Here is a 16279-nt window from a genome sequence, read left to right as displayed (position 1 = left end):
CGGGAACTGAAAATGGCAAATTGCGCTTTTCCGTGTCATGCATATGCATTCACGGGAGGGTCAAGGGGAAAGTGGGAGTTTCCCATAAAGAGATGGGAGGGGATGCGTCAAGTGCGCCTAATTATGTATTCTGCGGTACAAAAACCGCCCGTGAAAGTGCGCCTCTATTTTGCGGTTAAAATTCTGGGCCTCTTAAAAGCAGGTGTAAACCTGGATGCACGCGGGTTCCCTTATATGCCTCCTGGTGAAATGACAGCAGTCATCCGAGCAAGACGAAGACATCGGACGATTCACACTCAATTGTCTAGTCTACAGTCTAAATGATCTGCATTCAACAGACTACATTGAATGCATGAGAGCTAGAGATAGGTAGACAGTAAACGGACACAGAGATAAATGCTAATAAAAGGCTTGATCTGGAACCTCAGTAAGTGTGGGGAGGGACCCTGAAACCTGGCCAAAGCTTAGCACAAAAAGCGCTCCAAAAACTCATTAGTCATTAATCATGTTCAATATTTTCCATTTTGATCATGAAAATGCACTTGCAGATACATTTTTTGAGAAAAAACACAAATCCTTTTATGTGATTCAGTTCCCCCACAGAATCACATTGTGATTGGTGTCTTTGAACACTGGTGTGTGTGAGTTTGTGTGTACCTGTTAAGAATAAACCAATCTGGATGAGTGGCAGGGGTGAAAGATATGGAGGCATAGAACCTGCCTCCCTTCTCCCCCCGCCCTCACCCACCCATCAGCAGAGTGACGCCTCTGGACACAGAACCCCCTTTCCCCTTTCCCCTTCCCACTCACACACACCAATCTCTCTTCCCAGTGCCCTTCAGACTGTCAGCACGTCCTGATGCAGAGTGGCGTCTGCCTGTCAGGAAACGCACACACACACAAGGGAACTGACGCACACCTTGACGGCTGGGCTGGAGAGCAGGGACTCATAGTGCAACAATCCAGGCTACCACACACAACACAAGCCCTGCTGAGGTCCAGGGTCCGCTCTGGATAAGAGCGTCTGCTAAATGACTAAATGTAAGTCTGTGTGTGTGTGTGTATGTATGTGTGTGTATGTATGTGTGTGTATGTGTGTGTGTGTGCGCACTGAACACTGCAGGGGACAACATCATTGCAATGTCAGTCACAGAAATGACAGGGCCTTCCTGAACACGACCACATGCACACACAGCCTTCCTCATGAAACTGTACACAGAAACACACACAAGCAAGCATCACTAAGGTACAGTTTGTCAGTCACTAATGTCATAATGACATGACAGACCAAAGTGTTTCCTCACCTCCCCACACTTCCTCTCATAACAGCATCCTGCCCCACACAGATGTCCTAGCTGTCTGTCTTAAGAGCATGTGTAGAGAGTGTGTTTTGCGAGCATGTCTTCATCCTGCGTGTGAGTTTGTGGATGTGTGTGTGTGTGTGTGCTGTTTGCAGGAGGGGGCAGGGCGTTACGGCAACGCAGGCCTGGAGACGAGAAGGTGGTTGCCGTGGAAACCTCAGGCTAAGAGCCTGGCGACCAACTGAGTGAAGGAGTGTGAGAGAGAGAAAAGAGAGAGGGGTAAAGATAAGAGAGAGGGAGAAAGAGAGAGACAAAGAAAGAGAGAGCAAGAGAGGTAGAGAAAGAGAGATGGAGAAAGAGAGAGGGAGAGAAAGAGAGAGGGAGAAAGAGAGAGAGAATGAGAGTGAGAGTAAGAGAGAGACACATGAAGAGCGATTGTGAAGGATGGAAGAGAGAGGGAGACATAAAGCTTGAATGAAAGAAAGAGTGGAGGAGGTATCTACGTCAGCCAGAGTAGGTAGAGAAAGATGAGGGTACGGAAGGAGGGAAGGGGAGGAGGGAAGGAGGAAAGGAGGTTAGGGAAGGAGGGTAGGGGGGTAGGAAGGAGGGAAGGAGGGTAGGGGGGTAGGGAAGGAGGGAAGGGGAGGAGGGTAGGGAAGGAGGGAAGGAGGGTAGGGAAGGAGGGTAGGAGGGAAGGGGAGATGGGTAGGGAGGAAGGGGAGGAGGGTAGGGAAGGAGGGTAAGGGAGGAGGGAAGGGGAGGAGGGTAGGGAAGGAGGGTAGGAGGGAAGGGGAGGAGGGTAGGGAAGGAGGGTAGGGAAGGAGGGTAGGGAAGGAGGGAAGGAGGGAATGATGAGTGCATGGAAGGAGGGAAGGCGAGGAGGGTAGGGAAGGAGGGTAGGGGGCTAGGGAAGGAGGGAAGGGGAGGAGGGAAGGGGAGGAGGGTAGGGAAGGAGGGAAGGAGGGTAGGGAAGGAGGGTAGGGGAGAAGGGTAGGAAAGGAGGGTAGGGGAGGAGGGTAGGGAAGGAGGGTAGGGAAGGAGGGTAGGGGAGGAGGGTAGGGGAGGAGGGTATGGAAGGAGGGAAGGGAAGGAGGGTAGGAGGGTAGGGAAGGAGGGTAGGGGAGGAGGGTAGGAGGGTAGGGAACGAGGAGAGGGGAGGAGGGAAGGAGGGTAGCGGAGGAGGGTAGGGAAGGAGGAGAGGGGAGGAGGAGAGGGGGGTAGGGAAGGAGGGGAGGGGGGGAGGGGAGGAGGGAAGGAGGAGAGGGGAGGAGGGTCGGGAAGGTGGAAGAGAGGGATGAGAAGAGCCTATAAGAAGACAGAGATAGTAGAATGGAGGAGAAGGTGAAGAAGCGAGGCTGTGTGTGCCTGCAGTGGAGGTGTGTATGTGTGCGTCTGCAGTGGAGGTGTGTATGTGTGCGTCTGCAGTGGAGGTGTGTATGTGTGCGTCTGCAGTGGAGGTGTGTATGTGTGCGTCTGCAGTGGAGGTGTGTATGTGTGCGTCTGCAGTGGAGGTGTGTATGTGTGCGCCTGCAGTGGAGGTGTGTATGTGTGCGTCTGCAGTGGAGGTGTGTATGTGTGCGCCTGCAGTGGAGGTGTGTATGTGTGCGCCTGCAGTGGAGGTGTGTATGTGTGCGTCTGCAGTGGAGGTGTGTATGTGTGCGTCTGCAGTGGAGGTGTGTATGTGTGCGTCTGTAAGCGTGCACATAATGCTAACATACTGTAAAGAGGAGAGGATAAGAGAGGATATATTGTGTGTGTGTGTGAGTGTGTGTGTGAGAGAGAGACTCACAGGGCACAGTGCGGAGGTAGAGGTTGTCCCTGATGATCTGCTGATGGTCGTGGTCAAGGGAGCCCTTGGAGAAGCGCAGGTTGAGGTAGTGGCGTAGGTCCTTGTCAACCACACCCCCTACACAGTGGAGGAGATGGAGGGTTAGAATAAACACCACCCATACACTCACTACACCTTTTATCAACCTCCTCTGCTCTTTACAGCAATGAAGGAACTAGGAATTTATTAATGAATGAAAAAGGAGGAAGGAAGTGGTACTTAAATGGATCCCTGATCACAGGGTCAGGGTTAACGGGTTACCGTAACCCTGATCAGAGACACTAAGCGCTTCTATTCCAAAGAGGACACACACACAGATTGTGGCACACTCTGACCTACTTCCATTTACAAATGACAAACATGTCCCCTCACTCATGCATACATGAAAATGATGTTTACTGTTCAGGAGGATATGCTACACACACATGAACACGTACACCTACTTTGCAGACAGTCACAACAACACTACTGCTGGCTGCCTGTCCCCTGGAATCAGAATTTATGTCAAAAATCTTGACCACCTTGACCACCGCCAAGCAGAGCAGAGAACAACCAGCACAAATACATCTTATGAAACCTAAATTACACAATCTTAATCTCACAGTATACACCTTGCATTTTGCCACACGCAGGGACAGACGTGAAACAGACACAAAGACACAGACCAGGCGGTGTGGTGCAGGGAGCTCCTCAGCTGCAGCCCAGAGAGGCCAGGGCAGAAGGATGATCAGGTCCGTTCTCCAGGTAAACCTCCACAGCGAGCCTGCCCTCCCAGGCGTCCTCTATTCCCGTGCCCAGCCACGGTGCACGCTCACCGGGCTCGGCCAGCCTCTACGTCCCCCTGCCATGCTACACAACCAATGTTCCTAGCACACAGACCCCCTCTGCAGCTAATCACATCCCAGGAAGGGAGATGGAGACGGGGGAAGGGAGAGAGAAAGAGAGATGGAGAAATGGAGAGACGACGATGTCGGGAGACAACAGAGGAAAAAAGGGATCTGCCAGTAGGAAGCCGGGCTTCTACATAGCTGGCTGCTGATTGGTCAGGATGATTCCACAATCCTGCAGCGCCCCCTGTCATCCGATGGTAAGACTGCGCAGGAGTGTGGCTTTGGGTCAGTGTTGTGTGTGTGCAGCTGTGTTTGTGTGTCAGCAAGCAGCAGAGTGTGGGTGTGTTTGTGTCTGCATGTGGGTGTGTGTGTGAGTGTCTGTGTGAGTGTCTGTGTGAGTGTGTGTGTGTCAGTGTGTGTGTGTAGGTCCAGATGCTCTTAAGAGACCCCAACTCTCTCCAAACTGATGCTATGATACACATCTCAGCACAGGCCTTACAGCAAACACACACACATGTACCATGCAGCTGCAGGTCATACGGTGCAGGTTTGGAACACACATGCATAGATACATGGCTCCAAACAGGCCACAAGCAGGTGACATAATGGTACTAAACAGGTAAGTAAGTAAGTAAGACTTTATTTATATAGCACTTTTCATACAAGAATTGCAGCTCAAAGGTACTATGGTAAAGGATAGAAGAAAGGTTTATTGGTCTCTCAAGCCTGTTGCATACAGACATGCAGGGAGCAGCCTGACGCATACACACATGCAGGGAGCGGCCTGACGCATACACACATGCAGGGAGCGGCCTGTTGCATACACACATGCAGGGAGCGGCCTGACGCATACACACATGCAGGGAGCGGCCTGACGCATACACACATGCAGGGAGCGGCCTGACGCATACACACATGCAGGGAGCGGCCTGACGCATACACACATGCAGGGAGCGGCCTGACGCATACACACATGCAGGGAGCGGCCTGACGCATACACACATGCAGGGAGCGGCCTGACGCATACACACATGCAGGGAGCGGCCTGACGCATACACACATGCAGGGAGCAGGAGGGGGATCTGTGTGTTTTTATGGGAATTCTTTTCTGGAGGAAACTCATGTAAGCACGTGGAGAATATGCACATTCCACACAAAAAGGCCCAGGAGATAACCCACCAAAACACCAACCAAAGCAGGGATTGTACCCAGGACCTGAGACTGGGGGCTAAGGCTGGAAGGTGCAGGATGAAGTGGTTGTCATGGAAAGTAAACAGAGTGAGATCCAGAGAGTCAGATCAATAGAAGCTGAACACAGCCAGCCTACACTGCCTTCAAAGGTCACACAATACACAAATACACACAGACACACACACGCTGCCTTCAGGGGTCACACTGCAGAGGAAACTTCATGCATATTGTTTGCTTTTCTCTTTCTACTTTTCCATTCTCTAACAAAAAAAATATCCTGCATATTGTTTGTTCTCTCTCCATTTCTTCTCTCTCTCCCTCCAGCACTATTTCCTGGTTTGCCCTCACCCCCGCCCTCCGACCACCCCCGCCCTCCGACCACCCCCGCCCTCCGACCACCCCCGCCCTCCGACCACCCCCGCCCTCCGACCACCCCCGCCCCACCCCTTCCAACATAACTATTTTCCTGATTATGCCCTCCAGTTCAGGAAATGACCTCATTGTTAACACTGTCTGGCAAAGAAAAGGCAGAGAGAAGCTAGGAAGGCAAGGAGGAGGAGAGACAGAGGCAGTGAAAGCGATAAGGAGCAGAGCCTCTTGGTGCCTGAAATGGTGAAAGAGAGGGAGTAAGACGTCAATAAAGTTACAGCGACCAAGAAAGAGTAGATGAAAAGGAGAAATGTGTCTAAAAGGTCAGTGTGTCACATCCACGGGGGTTGGAAAGGGTTAACACAGGTAGGAGTTCAGTCAAATAATCAATGGTCAATACTGGGTGGAAACAGCTGGTAAAGGGTGAGAGAAAACCAAGTGTGAATGTAGTCTTAATGAAGCTTGGCGCAGGACAGACCTATCCCTGCACTCGGGCATATACGATAATGTTTCACTACTCACTCCACCCTCTATGAACGCTCTCTCCTTTCCTCTTTCCTATGCCGGGCTGTCATCTGGGTTCAGTATCAATTAGCCGCTCTCTTCTGTCAATTAGCGGTGTCAAATCCACCTTGTAGCTGCCAGCCCATCACAATGATGCTGTGCCTTTAAATACGTTTCTCCCCGTTTAGTTTGTCCATGCGCGACCGTTCACCTCCCCGTCGCCACCCGGTGCGTTTGTTCGTTGTTCCTCGACTCCTCTGGCTGGGTGGTCGGCTGACGCCAGTGTCCGGACTCCATGGGGGAGTCCTCCTCTGATGCTGGGCAGGCGCCGGTGGGGTCTAAGCTCCAAACAGTGTAGTACATTTATCATCTCTGTAAATAAACATCACTTTACTCCTGATTAGGGTGACCAGAAGCATGACCCTGAAGAGGAGGACAAAGGGTCAAAAAGGAGGACAATCCCAAAAAGTTGTTTACCCGGGGGAGGGGAGGGGGGGGGGGGCATTAGTATGAAATTAACACAATAACATTAGTCATTTTAGTAAGTCAACATTTGTAATTTGAATACAAATTCAATACTTTTCAGGGACATGCTTCTGGTCACCCTAAGTGCCCGGCAAGCCTAGCATTATCCTTGTGCAGTTCTGTAGCGGCATGCCGCTCTAAAGCCCTTTTCCCCCTACTACTCACATCTATATCAATGCGACAGAGCTTACAGAAGGCATGATATTGATCTTGCTGTTCTCAGTGGAAAAGTGGAGTTCTGAACTCCACGTAGGTTTGAAGGAGGTCTGTCTTTTTGGCATCTGTCTCCCCACCTTCAAGAAAAGGCTCAAGACGCACTTGTTCCGGGAGTACAACGGCACTTAGGAATGCTTGGCTGGACCTGATGTTAGTTTCCTCCAGGATCACAATGACTCGTATTGAGAGACTTGTTGCTCTTGTTGGTTAGTTGTAACGGTTTCAAATTCTTGTACTCACTGTGAAATATTTTTACTGTTGATTGTTTTTTCTACAGGTACACTCTTGCACTCTTGTGGGGAGTTTCATGTTGTTCAATTGTAACTTGTTTAACTGCATGCTCTTATGGTTCTTCCCTTTGGCACGTATTTGGTTTTCCACAATGTATGCTTCATGTTTTGGCTGCGCGCAATGTTTGGGGCTTCTCGTTGTTATGATCAGTGACCTATGCTCTTTTGTAAAGCTCTCTCTTGGAAGTCGCTTTGGATAAAAGCATCTGCTAAATGCATAAATGTAAATGTGGTAAAGAAGTAATCCTCAGATTAGCAACATGATTTGAAACAAAAAATTGTCTTAGACAGACACACAGTGACGATCCCCAGCTAGAAATATGAGCGATGTCAGGTACTCCCTCCAGGGTTGAAGATGAAGGCACAGTTCCCCCCCCCCCCAGCCCCTCTCCGAGTCTTGAAGGGTGAGCGTGCCAGTGTGACAGAAGAAGCTCTCAATCACACACATACACACACTTGGAGATGGTCTACAGACACATAGTGAACCATTCTTGCTTTTGCAGTAAATATATGACAGTGCCTGCACACACCAACACACAGACACACAGACACACACACACCGACACACACACACCAACACACACACACCAACACACAAACACAGGCACGGGGGTCTGGGTCAGGGTGCCATGACGACACACATACACATTCTCTGTATTTAAGCCTTGTGTTATCTTCGGGTCATTCTGACCCATCAGTCATTGTGACCCACCGTCGTATTGCGTAAAATTTACCTCATACAGGGGGGGTCAGATGGCTGAGTGGTTAGGGAGTTGGGCTATTAATCAGAACGTTGTTGGTTCGATTCCCGCTCGTGCCAAAATGAGGTTGTGTCCTTGGGCAAGGCACTTCACCCTACTTGCCTCGGGGGGAATGTCCCTGTACTTACTGTAAGTCGCTCTGGATAAGAGCGTCTGCTAAATGACTAAATGTAAATGTAACTGTTGGGCTGTGTCAGACCCCCCACATTGGAATGGTTAAAATAAAATTATTTTTATTTGTTTTTGTATTGGGTAAAATTGGGTAAACACAACGATGTTTCGTTATGAACCTTTGGGTCATGTGACCCGAAGGCAGCACGAGGGTTAACACACACAGTATATTCTCAATCCCATCCCTTTCTTTTCTCCTCTCTTTTTGTCTCATGAATAAACATCAGAATATGGTGTTTTATCTCAGCCAGATGAAGCTAGCTTTTAATAGCAGCATCACTGTCACGTGATGTGTTCTGTATCTGCCACTACACGAAGCATCCAACAGTCATACCACCCCACTTATTTGACCCCAAACACAGCATCACAGTCGTATCATCCCGGTGATCCATTACTACAAGGTGGAGCTTGTGTTCCTGGGAGGCCTGACTCATCAGACTGCTGTAGCATTCTGCCACAGTGTTAAGTCTGTTGTGGAGGACAATATACTATGATCCTGCATCTGAAGATCTAGATAACTTCCTGGTCACCGATGGACATCTAACCCTAACCCCATTCCCTCCTGGGCACAGGTTCTCACTGTAACACACACACCATAAGCCTAGAACCAAACACATCCTAGACCGTCACTCACACATACCCTACCCATAGACACTCACACACCCTAAATCTAGAACTTCACACACACACACCCCAACAGTGGAACGACACACAATCTGCACATCCCAACCCAGCACCCTGCCTGGTGCCTCCTGCCTGGTGCCTCCTGCCTGGTGCCTCCTGCCTGGTGCCTCCTGCCTGGTGCCTCCTGCCTGCTGCCTCCTGCCTGCTGCCTCCTGCCTGCTGCCTCCTGCCTGGTGCCTCCTGCCTGGTGCCTCCTGCCTGGTGCCTCCTGCCTGCTGCCTCCTGCCTGGTGCCTCCTGCCTGGTGCCTCCTGCCTGGTGCCTCCTGCCTGCTGCCTCCTGCCTGCTGCCTCCTGCCTGGTGCCTCCTGCCTGGTGCCTCCTGCCTGCTGCCTGGTGCCTCCTGCCTCCTGCCTGCTGCCTCCTGCCTCTTGCCTCCTGCCTGGTGCCTCCTGCCTGGTGCCTCCTGCCTGCTGCCTCCTGCCTGGTGCCTCCTGCCTGCTGCCTCCTGCCTGCTGCCTCCTGCCTGCTGCCTCCTGCCTGGTGCCTCCTGCCTGCTGCCTCCTGCCTGGTGCCTCCTGCCTGGTGCCTCCTGCCTGCTGCCTCCTGCCTGGTGCCTCCTGCCTGCTGCCTCCTGCCTGGTGCCTCCTGCCTGGTGCCTCCTGCCTCCTGCCTGCTGCCTCCTGCCTGCTGCCTGCTGCCTCCTGCCTGGTGCCTCCTGCCTGGTGCCTGGTGCCTGCTGCCTCCTGCCTGGTGCCTCCTGCCTCCTGCCTGGTGCCTCCTGCCTGCTGCCTCCTGCTAACATGGAGCCAGCATGGGGGAGGGGGTAACGGTGGATTTACAAGAAGGCAGGAGGAGGGCAAGGAGGAGGGCAAGGAGGCAGGAGGAGGGCAAGGAGGCAGGCAAGGCGGCAGGAGGAAGGCAAGGAGGCAGGAAGAAGAGGCAGCAGGAGGACATGAGGGAAGAGGCAGCACGAGGACATGAGGGAAGAGGCAGGCACCTTGAGACTGAACATATTTAATTTAATTAACCATTGCTGGGTCTAACAACAATTAATTTCTGGCAAGTCAGTCTACATAGGTTTGAGTGGGAGACAAAAGAAAGAAATAGTGCACAAAGACCAGCAGCCCTCTAGAGCTCCCCAGTGACAGCACTGCAGCATGGTGCATGCACTAATGGAGCCATGGATTTACTGTCCTCTATCACTCTCCTGTGTGTGTCTCTGAGTCTGCAAGTCAGAGTGCATGTTTCTTATAGTGTGTGTGTGTATGTGTATATTTATAAATGTATGTGTTTTGTATCAATATGTGTATAAGAGTGTTAGTATAAGACTGTGGGGACCCCCTAACCCACAGTCTTATACACACACTCTTATACACGGTGTGCAAGGCCAGGTTGAGGCCCCTGGTCTGGGGTTATAGCTGAGCAGCAAGTTCTCCTCTCCCTCAGGGACTGCTACTTCTACCTGACTGAACATACCTATTACATACTGTGAGTGTGTGTGAGCATGTGTGTGAGTGTTTGCCTGTGTCTGTCTACCTGTGTATATGTGACGCGCAAGCGGCCCTACCACTTACTGAGAGTACTCTGCAATGGAGTAAGGTTTCTGTGTGGGTGTGTGTGTGTGGCCTGCTTTACAGCTCTGCTTTAGTGTGCATACAGCCTTAGCAGAGCCCTCAGAAGCTTTCTGAGTCACCACACACTCTCACACACATGCCCTGGACACTACTGAGGAGAACTACCATGGGATGGACAGAGGGGGAGGGAAAGTAAAGACAAAAAAAGAAAAAGAGATAGACGTTAAGAAATGAGTGCTCACACTGGAGAGAGGGAGAAATGGGGGATGGGGCTGAATCAATGAGATGTTAGTTCCAGTGTCATTATGAAGCTAACCGTAAGCCATCATTGCCTGCATTCCCAGCCTAACCCTAACCCAGCCTAACCCTACCCCAGTCTAACCCTAACCCAGCCTAACCCTAACCCAGCCTAACCCAGGCTAACCCTAACCCAGACTAACCCTAACCCAGTCTAACCCTAACCCAGCCTAACCCTAACCCAGGCTAACCCTAACCCAGACTAACCCTAACCCAGCCTAACCCTAACCCAGGCTAACCCTAACCCAGGCTAACCCTAACCCAGACTAACCCTAACCCAGTCTAACCCTAACCCAGCCTAACCCTAACCCAGTCTAACCCTAACCCAACCTAACCCTAACCCAGACTAACCCTAACCCAGACTAACTCAGACTAACCCTAACCCAGACTAACCCAGACTAACCCAGACTAACACAGACTAACCCAGACTAACCCTAACCCAGGCTAACCCTAACCCAGGCTAACCCTAACCCAGCGGCAGAAGAAGAGGAAGTGGAGGAGAGAAAGTAGAGGATGGAGACAGAGAAAAACAGCAAAAGGAAAAACTGAGAATACAAGACGAGTAAATGTATTGGCGATAAGTATGGAGAAAGGAAAAGGAGAGTACAAGAAGGGAGGAGGGAAGAGAGGATGAGAGAATTGAGGGCAGAGGAGAGGTAGAGAGAGGGACAGAAGAGAGGGGTCCAACTGATTCTCATCCAACCACAACAGTTGGTCACATGACCCAGTTCATCAGCATTCCTGCATCAACACCCAATCAGGTTCCCACAACTCAGTTTATTCTACTCTACGATTTAAAGTTTTCACTCCTTCGATAGCTAGTGTTAGCTAGTTAGTTGTTTTCGGCGAAATAATTACTTATTTATCATCAATTTTAACAGACTGGGAAGGCAACACGTATAGTATTCTACCTGCGCGCGTTGCTGTCTCGGGAATGTCGAACGAGTGAAAACTTTAAATCGTAGAGTAGAATCAACTGGTTTAAATAAGCCTAAATACAAAACTTCCTACCTAGTAACCAGTATAGCAACCATGACAGTTTCCTGCTAGCACAGGTAGATATCTCAGGAATATAAGGTCGGCATAGCGACGGACATTGTGACGTCAGGTAGGACACTATTTGGCCTGACAGCCCCACCACCGTGAGAGGCACCTACCAGACTCAGACACTAGAAGGCAGGTGCTCTGTGTGACCTTACATTGGCTGGGCTACAGGAGAGAGAGTGGGTAAACTCTGTACACCTAGGGGGCAGGAAGGGGAGATTGAGAAATTAAGAAACAGTGAGACAGATAGAGAGACAGAGCAAAGACTCAAAGAAAAACAGCTTGAGAGAAAGAGAGACAGGAGAAGACAGAGATACACAGAAAGAGAGACAGGGAAGGAGAAAGACAGAGACACAGAAACAAACACAGCGAGACTGAGAAGGTATATTATCTCAGACTTCAGATGCTATGTTAGACCAGGCCCAGAGATCCTTTCTGTCCTTTATGGAACCTGACAGAAGCAGGTCAGACAGTTCCAGACTACAGCTCCAGCATTTCACACAACCACAAACTGCAGAGGCACCTCATTATGACCACAGAAACCTAACTATGACCATGAACACAGTCCCCATGACCAGACACCTTGCCATGACCACAGAAACCTAACTATGACCATGGACACAGTCCCCATGACCAGACACCTTGCCATGACCACAGAAACCTAACTATGACCATGAACACAGTCCCCATGACCAGACACCTTGCCATGACCACAGAAACCTAACTATGACCATGAACACAGTCCCCATGACCAGACACCTTGCCATGACCACAGAAACCTAACTATGACCATGAACACAGTCCCCATGACCAGACACCTTGCCATGACCACAGAAAACTAACTATGACCATGAACACAGTCCCCATGACCAGACACCTTGCCATGACCACAGAAACCTAACTATGACCATGAACACAGTCCCCATGACCAGACACCTTGCCATGACCACAGAAACCTAACTATGACCATGGACACAGTCCCCATGACCAGACACCTTGCCATGACCACAGAAACCTAACTATGACCATGGACACAGTCCCCATGACCAGACACCTTGCCATGACCACAGAAACCTAACTATGACCATGGACACAGTCCCCATGACCAGACACCTTGCCATGACCACAGAAAGAGATCCCATGACCACAGACACAGTGACACACACAGACCATGATCACAACCCAGTCACCATTACATTTACATTTAGTCATTTAGCAGACGCTCTTATCCAGAGCGACTTACAGTAAGTACAGGGACATTCCCCCGAGGCAAGTAGGGTGAAGTGCCTTGCCCAAGGACACAACGTCAGTTGGCATGACCGGGAATCGAACTGGCAACCTTCGGATTACTAGCCCGATTCCCTCACCGCTCAGCCACCTGACTCCCCACTCACCATTACCACAGGAAAATATATCACCAGAGACTACACCATGACAACCTACCATGTTCACAGACCACCCCATGACTACATACCACCCCATGACTACATACCACGCAGAAACGTCTGAGGAGACTTGCCCCCTCTCAAAGCCTCAGCCAATATCCAGGGTCCCACAGACAGATGCCCTTGTACTATGTGGAGCCCAGAGAGACAGAGGGCTATCTTAACTGTTGGTGTCCAGTTTATAGGATGGAACTCCGTCCACACAGAGAACCATGGCAACATATGGATGGCCATGGCAGAGCCATGCAGGCTGACAACAGGCCTGTACCAATTAAACTAAAACCACAACAGCCGTTTCTACAACAATTGATAATGGAAAATGCCTAAACTAACATCCTTTGTCCTGTCACTTGCGTTATGACGGTGTTGTCGGCATAATGGCATGGGTTTGCTATTACACATGCTATCTTCCGTCTCGTAGTGGGTGTAGCCAATACCTTATAGGCTATATTACTCATGGTAGGCCTAATCCTATTGCGGGTTAAAGTAGGCGAACACATTTAAACCATTTACTGTTATCAAAACATAGCAAAGCCCAGTCCCTCTAGCGAATAACGGAGCAGCCGCAGGCCGTGGCAGCTAGCCGAAAAGGACACACCCCCTTGGTCAGAAGCTCTGAACCAGTTTACATTTTACCAGCAAGCGACGTATGTCACGTTTGGGCTACGATTGCATGAACCGACTATTGATCTGGCTAGTAGCTGACTAATTTCTTTCCATTACGTCATTAAGCAACCAGTCCTGTCCTCAATACACAGGAAATGTATCCTACGTGTTTGTGAACTGATGGCTACTTACAACAGCTAGCATCTGGCCATCAAACACACATGATACCCTACTCTTCTGTAGGCTCCACAGATGTACGAGGTATTCGGCTACACTAACAATCTAATAGACGGCTCTACATTTGTGAGGCGGCCCGCTGCTGTTTTACGCTCATAAGTGTAACGGCCGTCCCTCACCTTGTTTGACACACTTGAAGCGAACCGGGTCTTTGCAGTGTTTAATCACGGCCAGTACGTCCCGGGTCGTGAGACCAGCCACCGGCATGTCGTTTACTTCCAGCAGCAGTTCATCCTGGGCCAGCTTGCCGCTCTGCACGGCCGCTTTACCCTGCTTCACCTCCCCGAAGTAGGGAAACTGCCCATTTTCCGCGCCCCCCTTCAGTTCGAACCCCAGTTCTCCGTCTTTGCTCCTACATATCACTGCTTCGTGGACTTTGTTGGTCCAGTGATTTTTCTTCTTGAGGCTTTTGGACATCGTTGGGCGAGTATCACCAAAAGGTGCCCATCCGACAGCCTGGCCTAGCGTATCATCTCGTAAGTGCTTGCACGGGTCCTTGCGACCGGCTGCTCAGAGTGTCTTTTCCATTAGGCTACGGTTAAAAGGCAGGCATACTATCCATCTTGCAAGCGTTGCAGTCGGGCAAAGGGGCTGTAGCGCAGTACGGTGGACACAAGAGACAAATACTAGCGAATGACCCGGATGTAAAGTCTGGAGGAGGAGATAAATTAATGGTTCGGTGAGGAGGGATGGATGGATGGAGAGAAAGAGGGGGGAAATAATAAGGCGCAAATGAGCGTTCTCTTTTTTGCCCGCTCGGTTAGTGCCGAAGCCAGGCGCATTCGCAGGCACACATTGATTAGGCTACATTGCCCATTAAAGTGGCAACCGTTACTTAAAAGTGTGCACTGTTTTATTGGTCTACTTTGCCCATCTTAAATAATGGGCAAAGTAATAGCCACACTGGTATGGATGAATGCCAAAGCAGTCCTATTTCACTAAAACGGGCGTGTTTGGCATGCTTTTGTCGGGGTGTGTCGACATCAGGCTAGCTAGGTTTAGACGACATGCTACTCTGGAGTTCATTTGCACAATAAAAAAATGTTTTCAGGTTAGCCTACAAGCTCAATTTAAAATGCGAAAAAAAATCGGATTCAGTCAAGGCTTATATTTCCAATTAGGCTATTTTCAAACAGGCTAATTACAGAGTGGTCTGGTTAGTTGGGCGTATGGCGTATTAGGGGCGGACCATTGTTGGTAAAAAAAAATATATATATATATTTAGCCTAATAATTACTGAGCCGGTTGAGGGGGGTAATATTCTCGCAACTTTACGAAAACTTGCAAGAAAAAAACTGCATTGCACAAAAGCTCATGTTGTTTTCTTCTGAATATGCCCAATTAACGTCTCTTTAAATGTATATTCAAAGTCCGGATGATTCTGGACGTAAAATCACGAGTATTTCCTTATTTCATAATCCATATGGAAAAGTAGGCTAGGCTAATTTAATCAAATATTAGACTTACTGCAGGCATAGGCCTACATGGCAATAGACTGCATGTGATGACGTTGACCATGCAAAGTAAAGCGTACTGACCCCCCAAAAAACACATCTGTTTTTTGTCTCACAAATTTGTATCTTTATAATCTCGGAGAATCTCCGAGTTTTAAATTCTCTCGCAAGTTTACAATTCGCCGTGGGCCAAATATAGACCAGTGTATCAACACTGTCCCGTCGAATAGAATATCCCTTCGTCATTACGTAACATCAGTGATGGCATAAATTTGGCAAAATCCTTTTGTTATAATTTTTTCATGGAAGGACAGCTTTGCAAAGTAGTCGAAGTGAAGTTGCATGCAATATTAAACACCAGAGCAGCTTCGCCTAATAGCCTACATGATGACAGTCCTCATATTGCCATGAGATCGGAAAAGCGTGTGTGTGCGCCGGTCTGTATGTGTGCGCACCCCAACCTCACCAAAAAAAAATACCTTCCTGGACAGAAACGGTATAAAGCTGAAATAAATGCATTAGTATTTATTTTTATTTTTTATAAAGTCGTCTTATATTGGCATTTGTCACTTATGCTACATGCCCCATATTCGCAACATGTTGGGCCACGCCCCCATCAACAGCGCAAGACACAAACCAATTTACCTGCATTCTGACAGCGCTTCAATGGAGACTAGCAGCTAACCACTGGATACCGTTAGAAAACTGCTGCTCTGAGTGATGCAGTGTGTGAGTTTTAAAATAGTAGTTCCACCCCAAATAAAAGACTGGCCAGAGCTGGCCCCCCCAGAAATAATGTCCTGGCTACGCCCCTGGTGATAAGTGCCCTCGCACTCCCGAATAGCATACAATGTAAACAAGCTTTGCCCACAATGTCCGTGTCGTGTCAGCCTTTTTATCATTGGTTCCCAATGGGGGTGATGGTGGCGACGTCGTACCTGTGGGAACTTTGGTAGCGGCGACGTTACCTTTGTAAACCTTGCATTTATTGCCCCTTTCTGCCCGCCATGT

At 49.7% G+C, this 16279-nt stretch overlaps 1 protein-coding gene across 1 annotated transcript in view; it reads right to left on the bottom strand.

The window, feature by feature from the left end:
• Positions 1 to 14231, bottom strand: part of LOC136941589 (membrane-associated guanylate kinase, WW and PDZ domain-containing protein 2-like) — a 48572-nt gene extending 34341 nt beyond the window's left edge. The window contains exons 1-2 of the mRNA XM_067234127.1: positions 13934 to 14231; positions 3091 to 3207 (exon numbers count right to left, since the gene is read on the bottom strand). Of these exons, the coding sequence (XP_067090228.1) occupies positions 3091 to 3207; positions 13934 to 14231 (415 nt within the window). The remainder of the gene's footprint in view (positions 1 to 3090; positions 3208 to 13933) is intronic.
• Between the last annotated feature and the right edge of the window lie 2048 nt (positions 14232 to 16279).

This window comes from Osmerus mordax, chromosome 4 (assembly GCF_038355195.1).
Source record: "Osmerus mordax isolate fOsmMor3 chromosome 4, fOsmMor3.pri, whole genome shotgun sequence".
NCBI classification, from domain to species: Eukaryota; Metazoa; Chordata; class Actinopteri; order Osmeriformes; family Osmeridae; genus Osmerus; species Osmerus mordax.
This window is presented reverse-complemented; position numbering and strand designations above follow the sequence as displayed.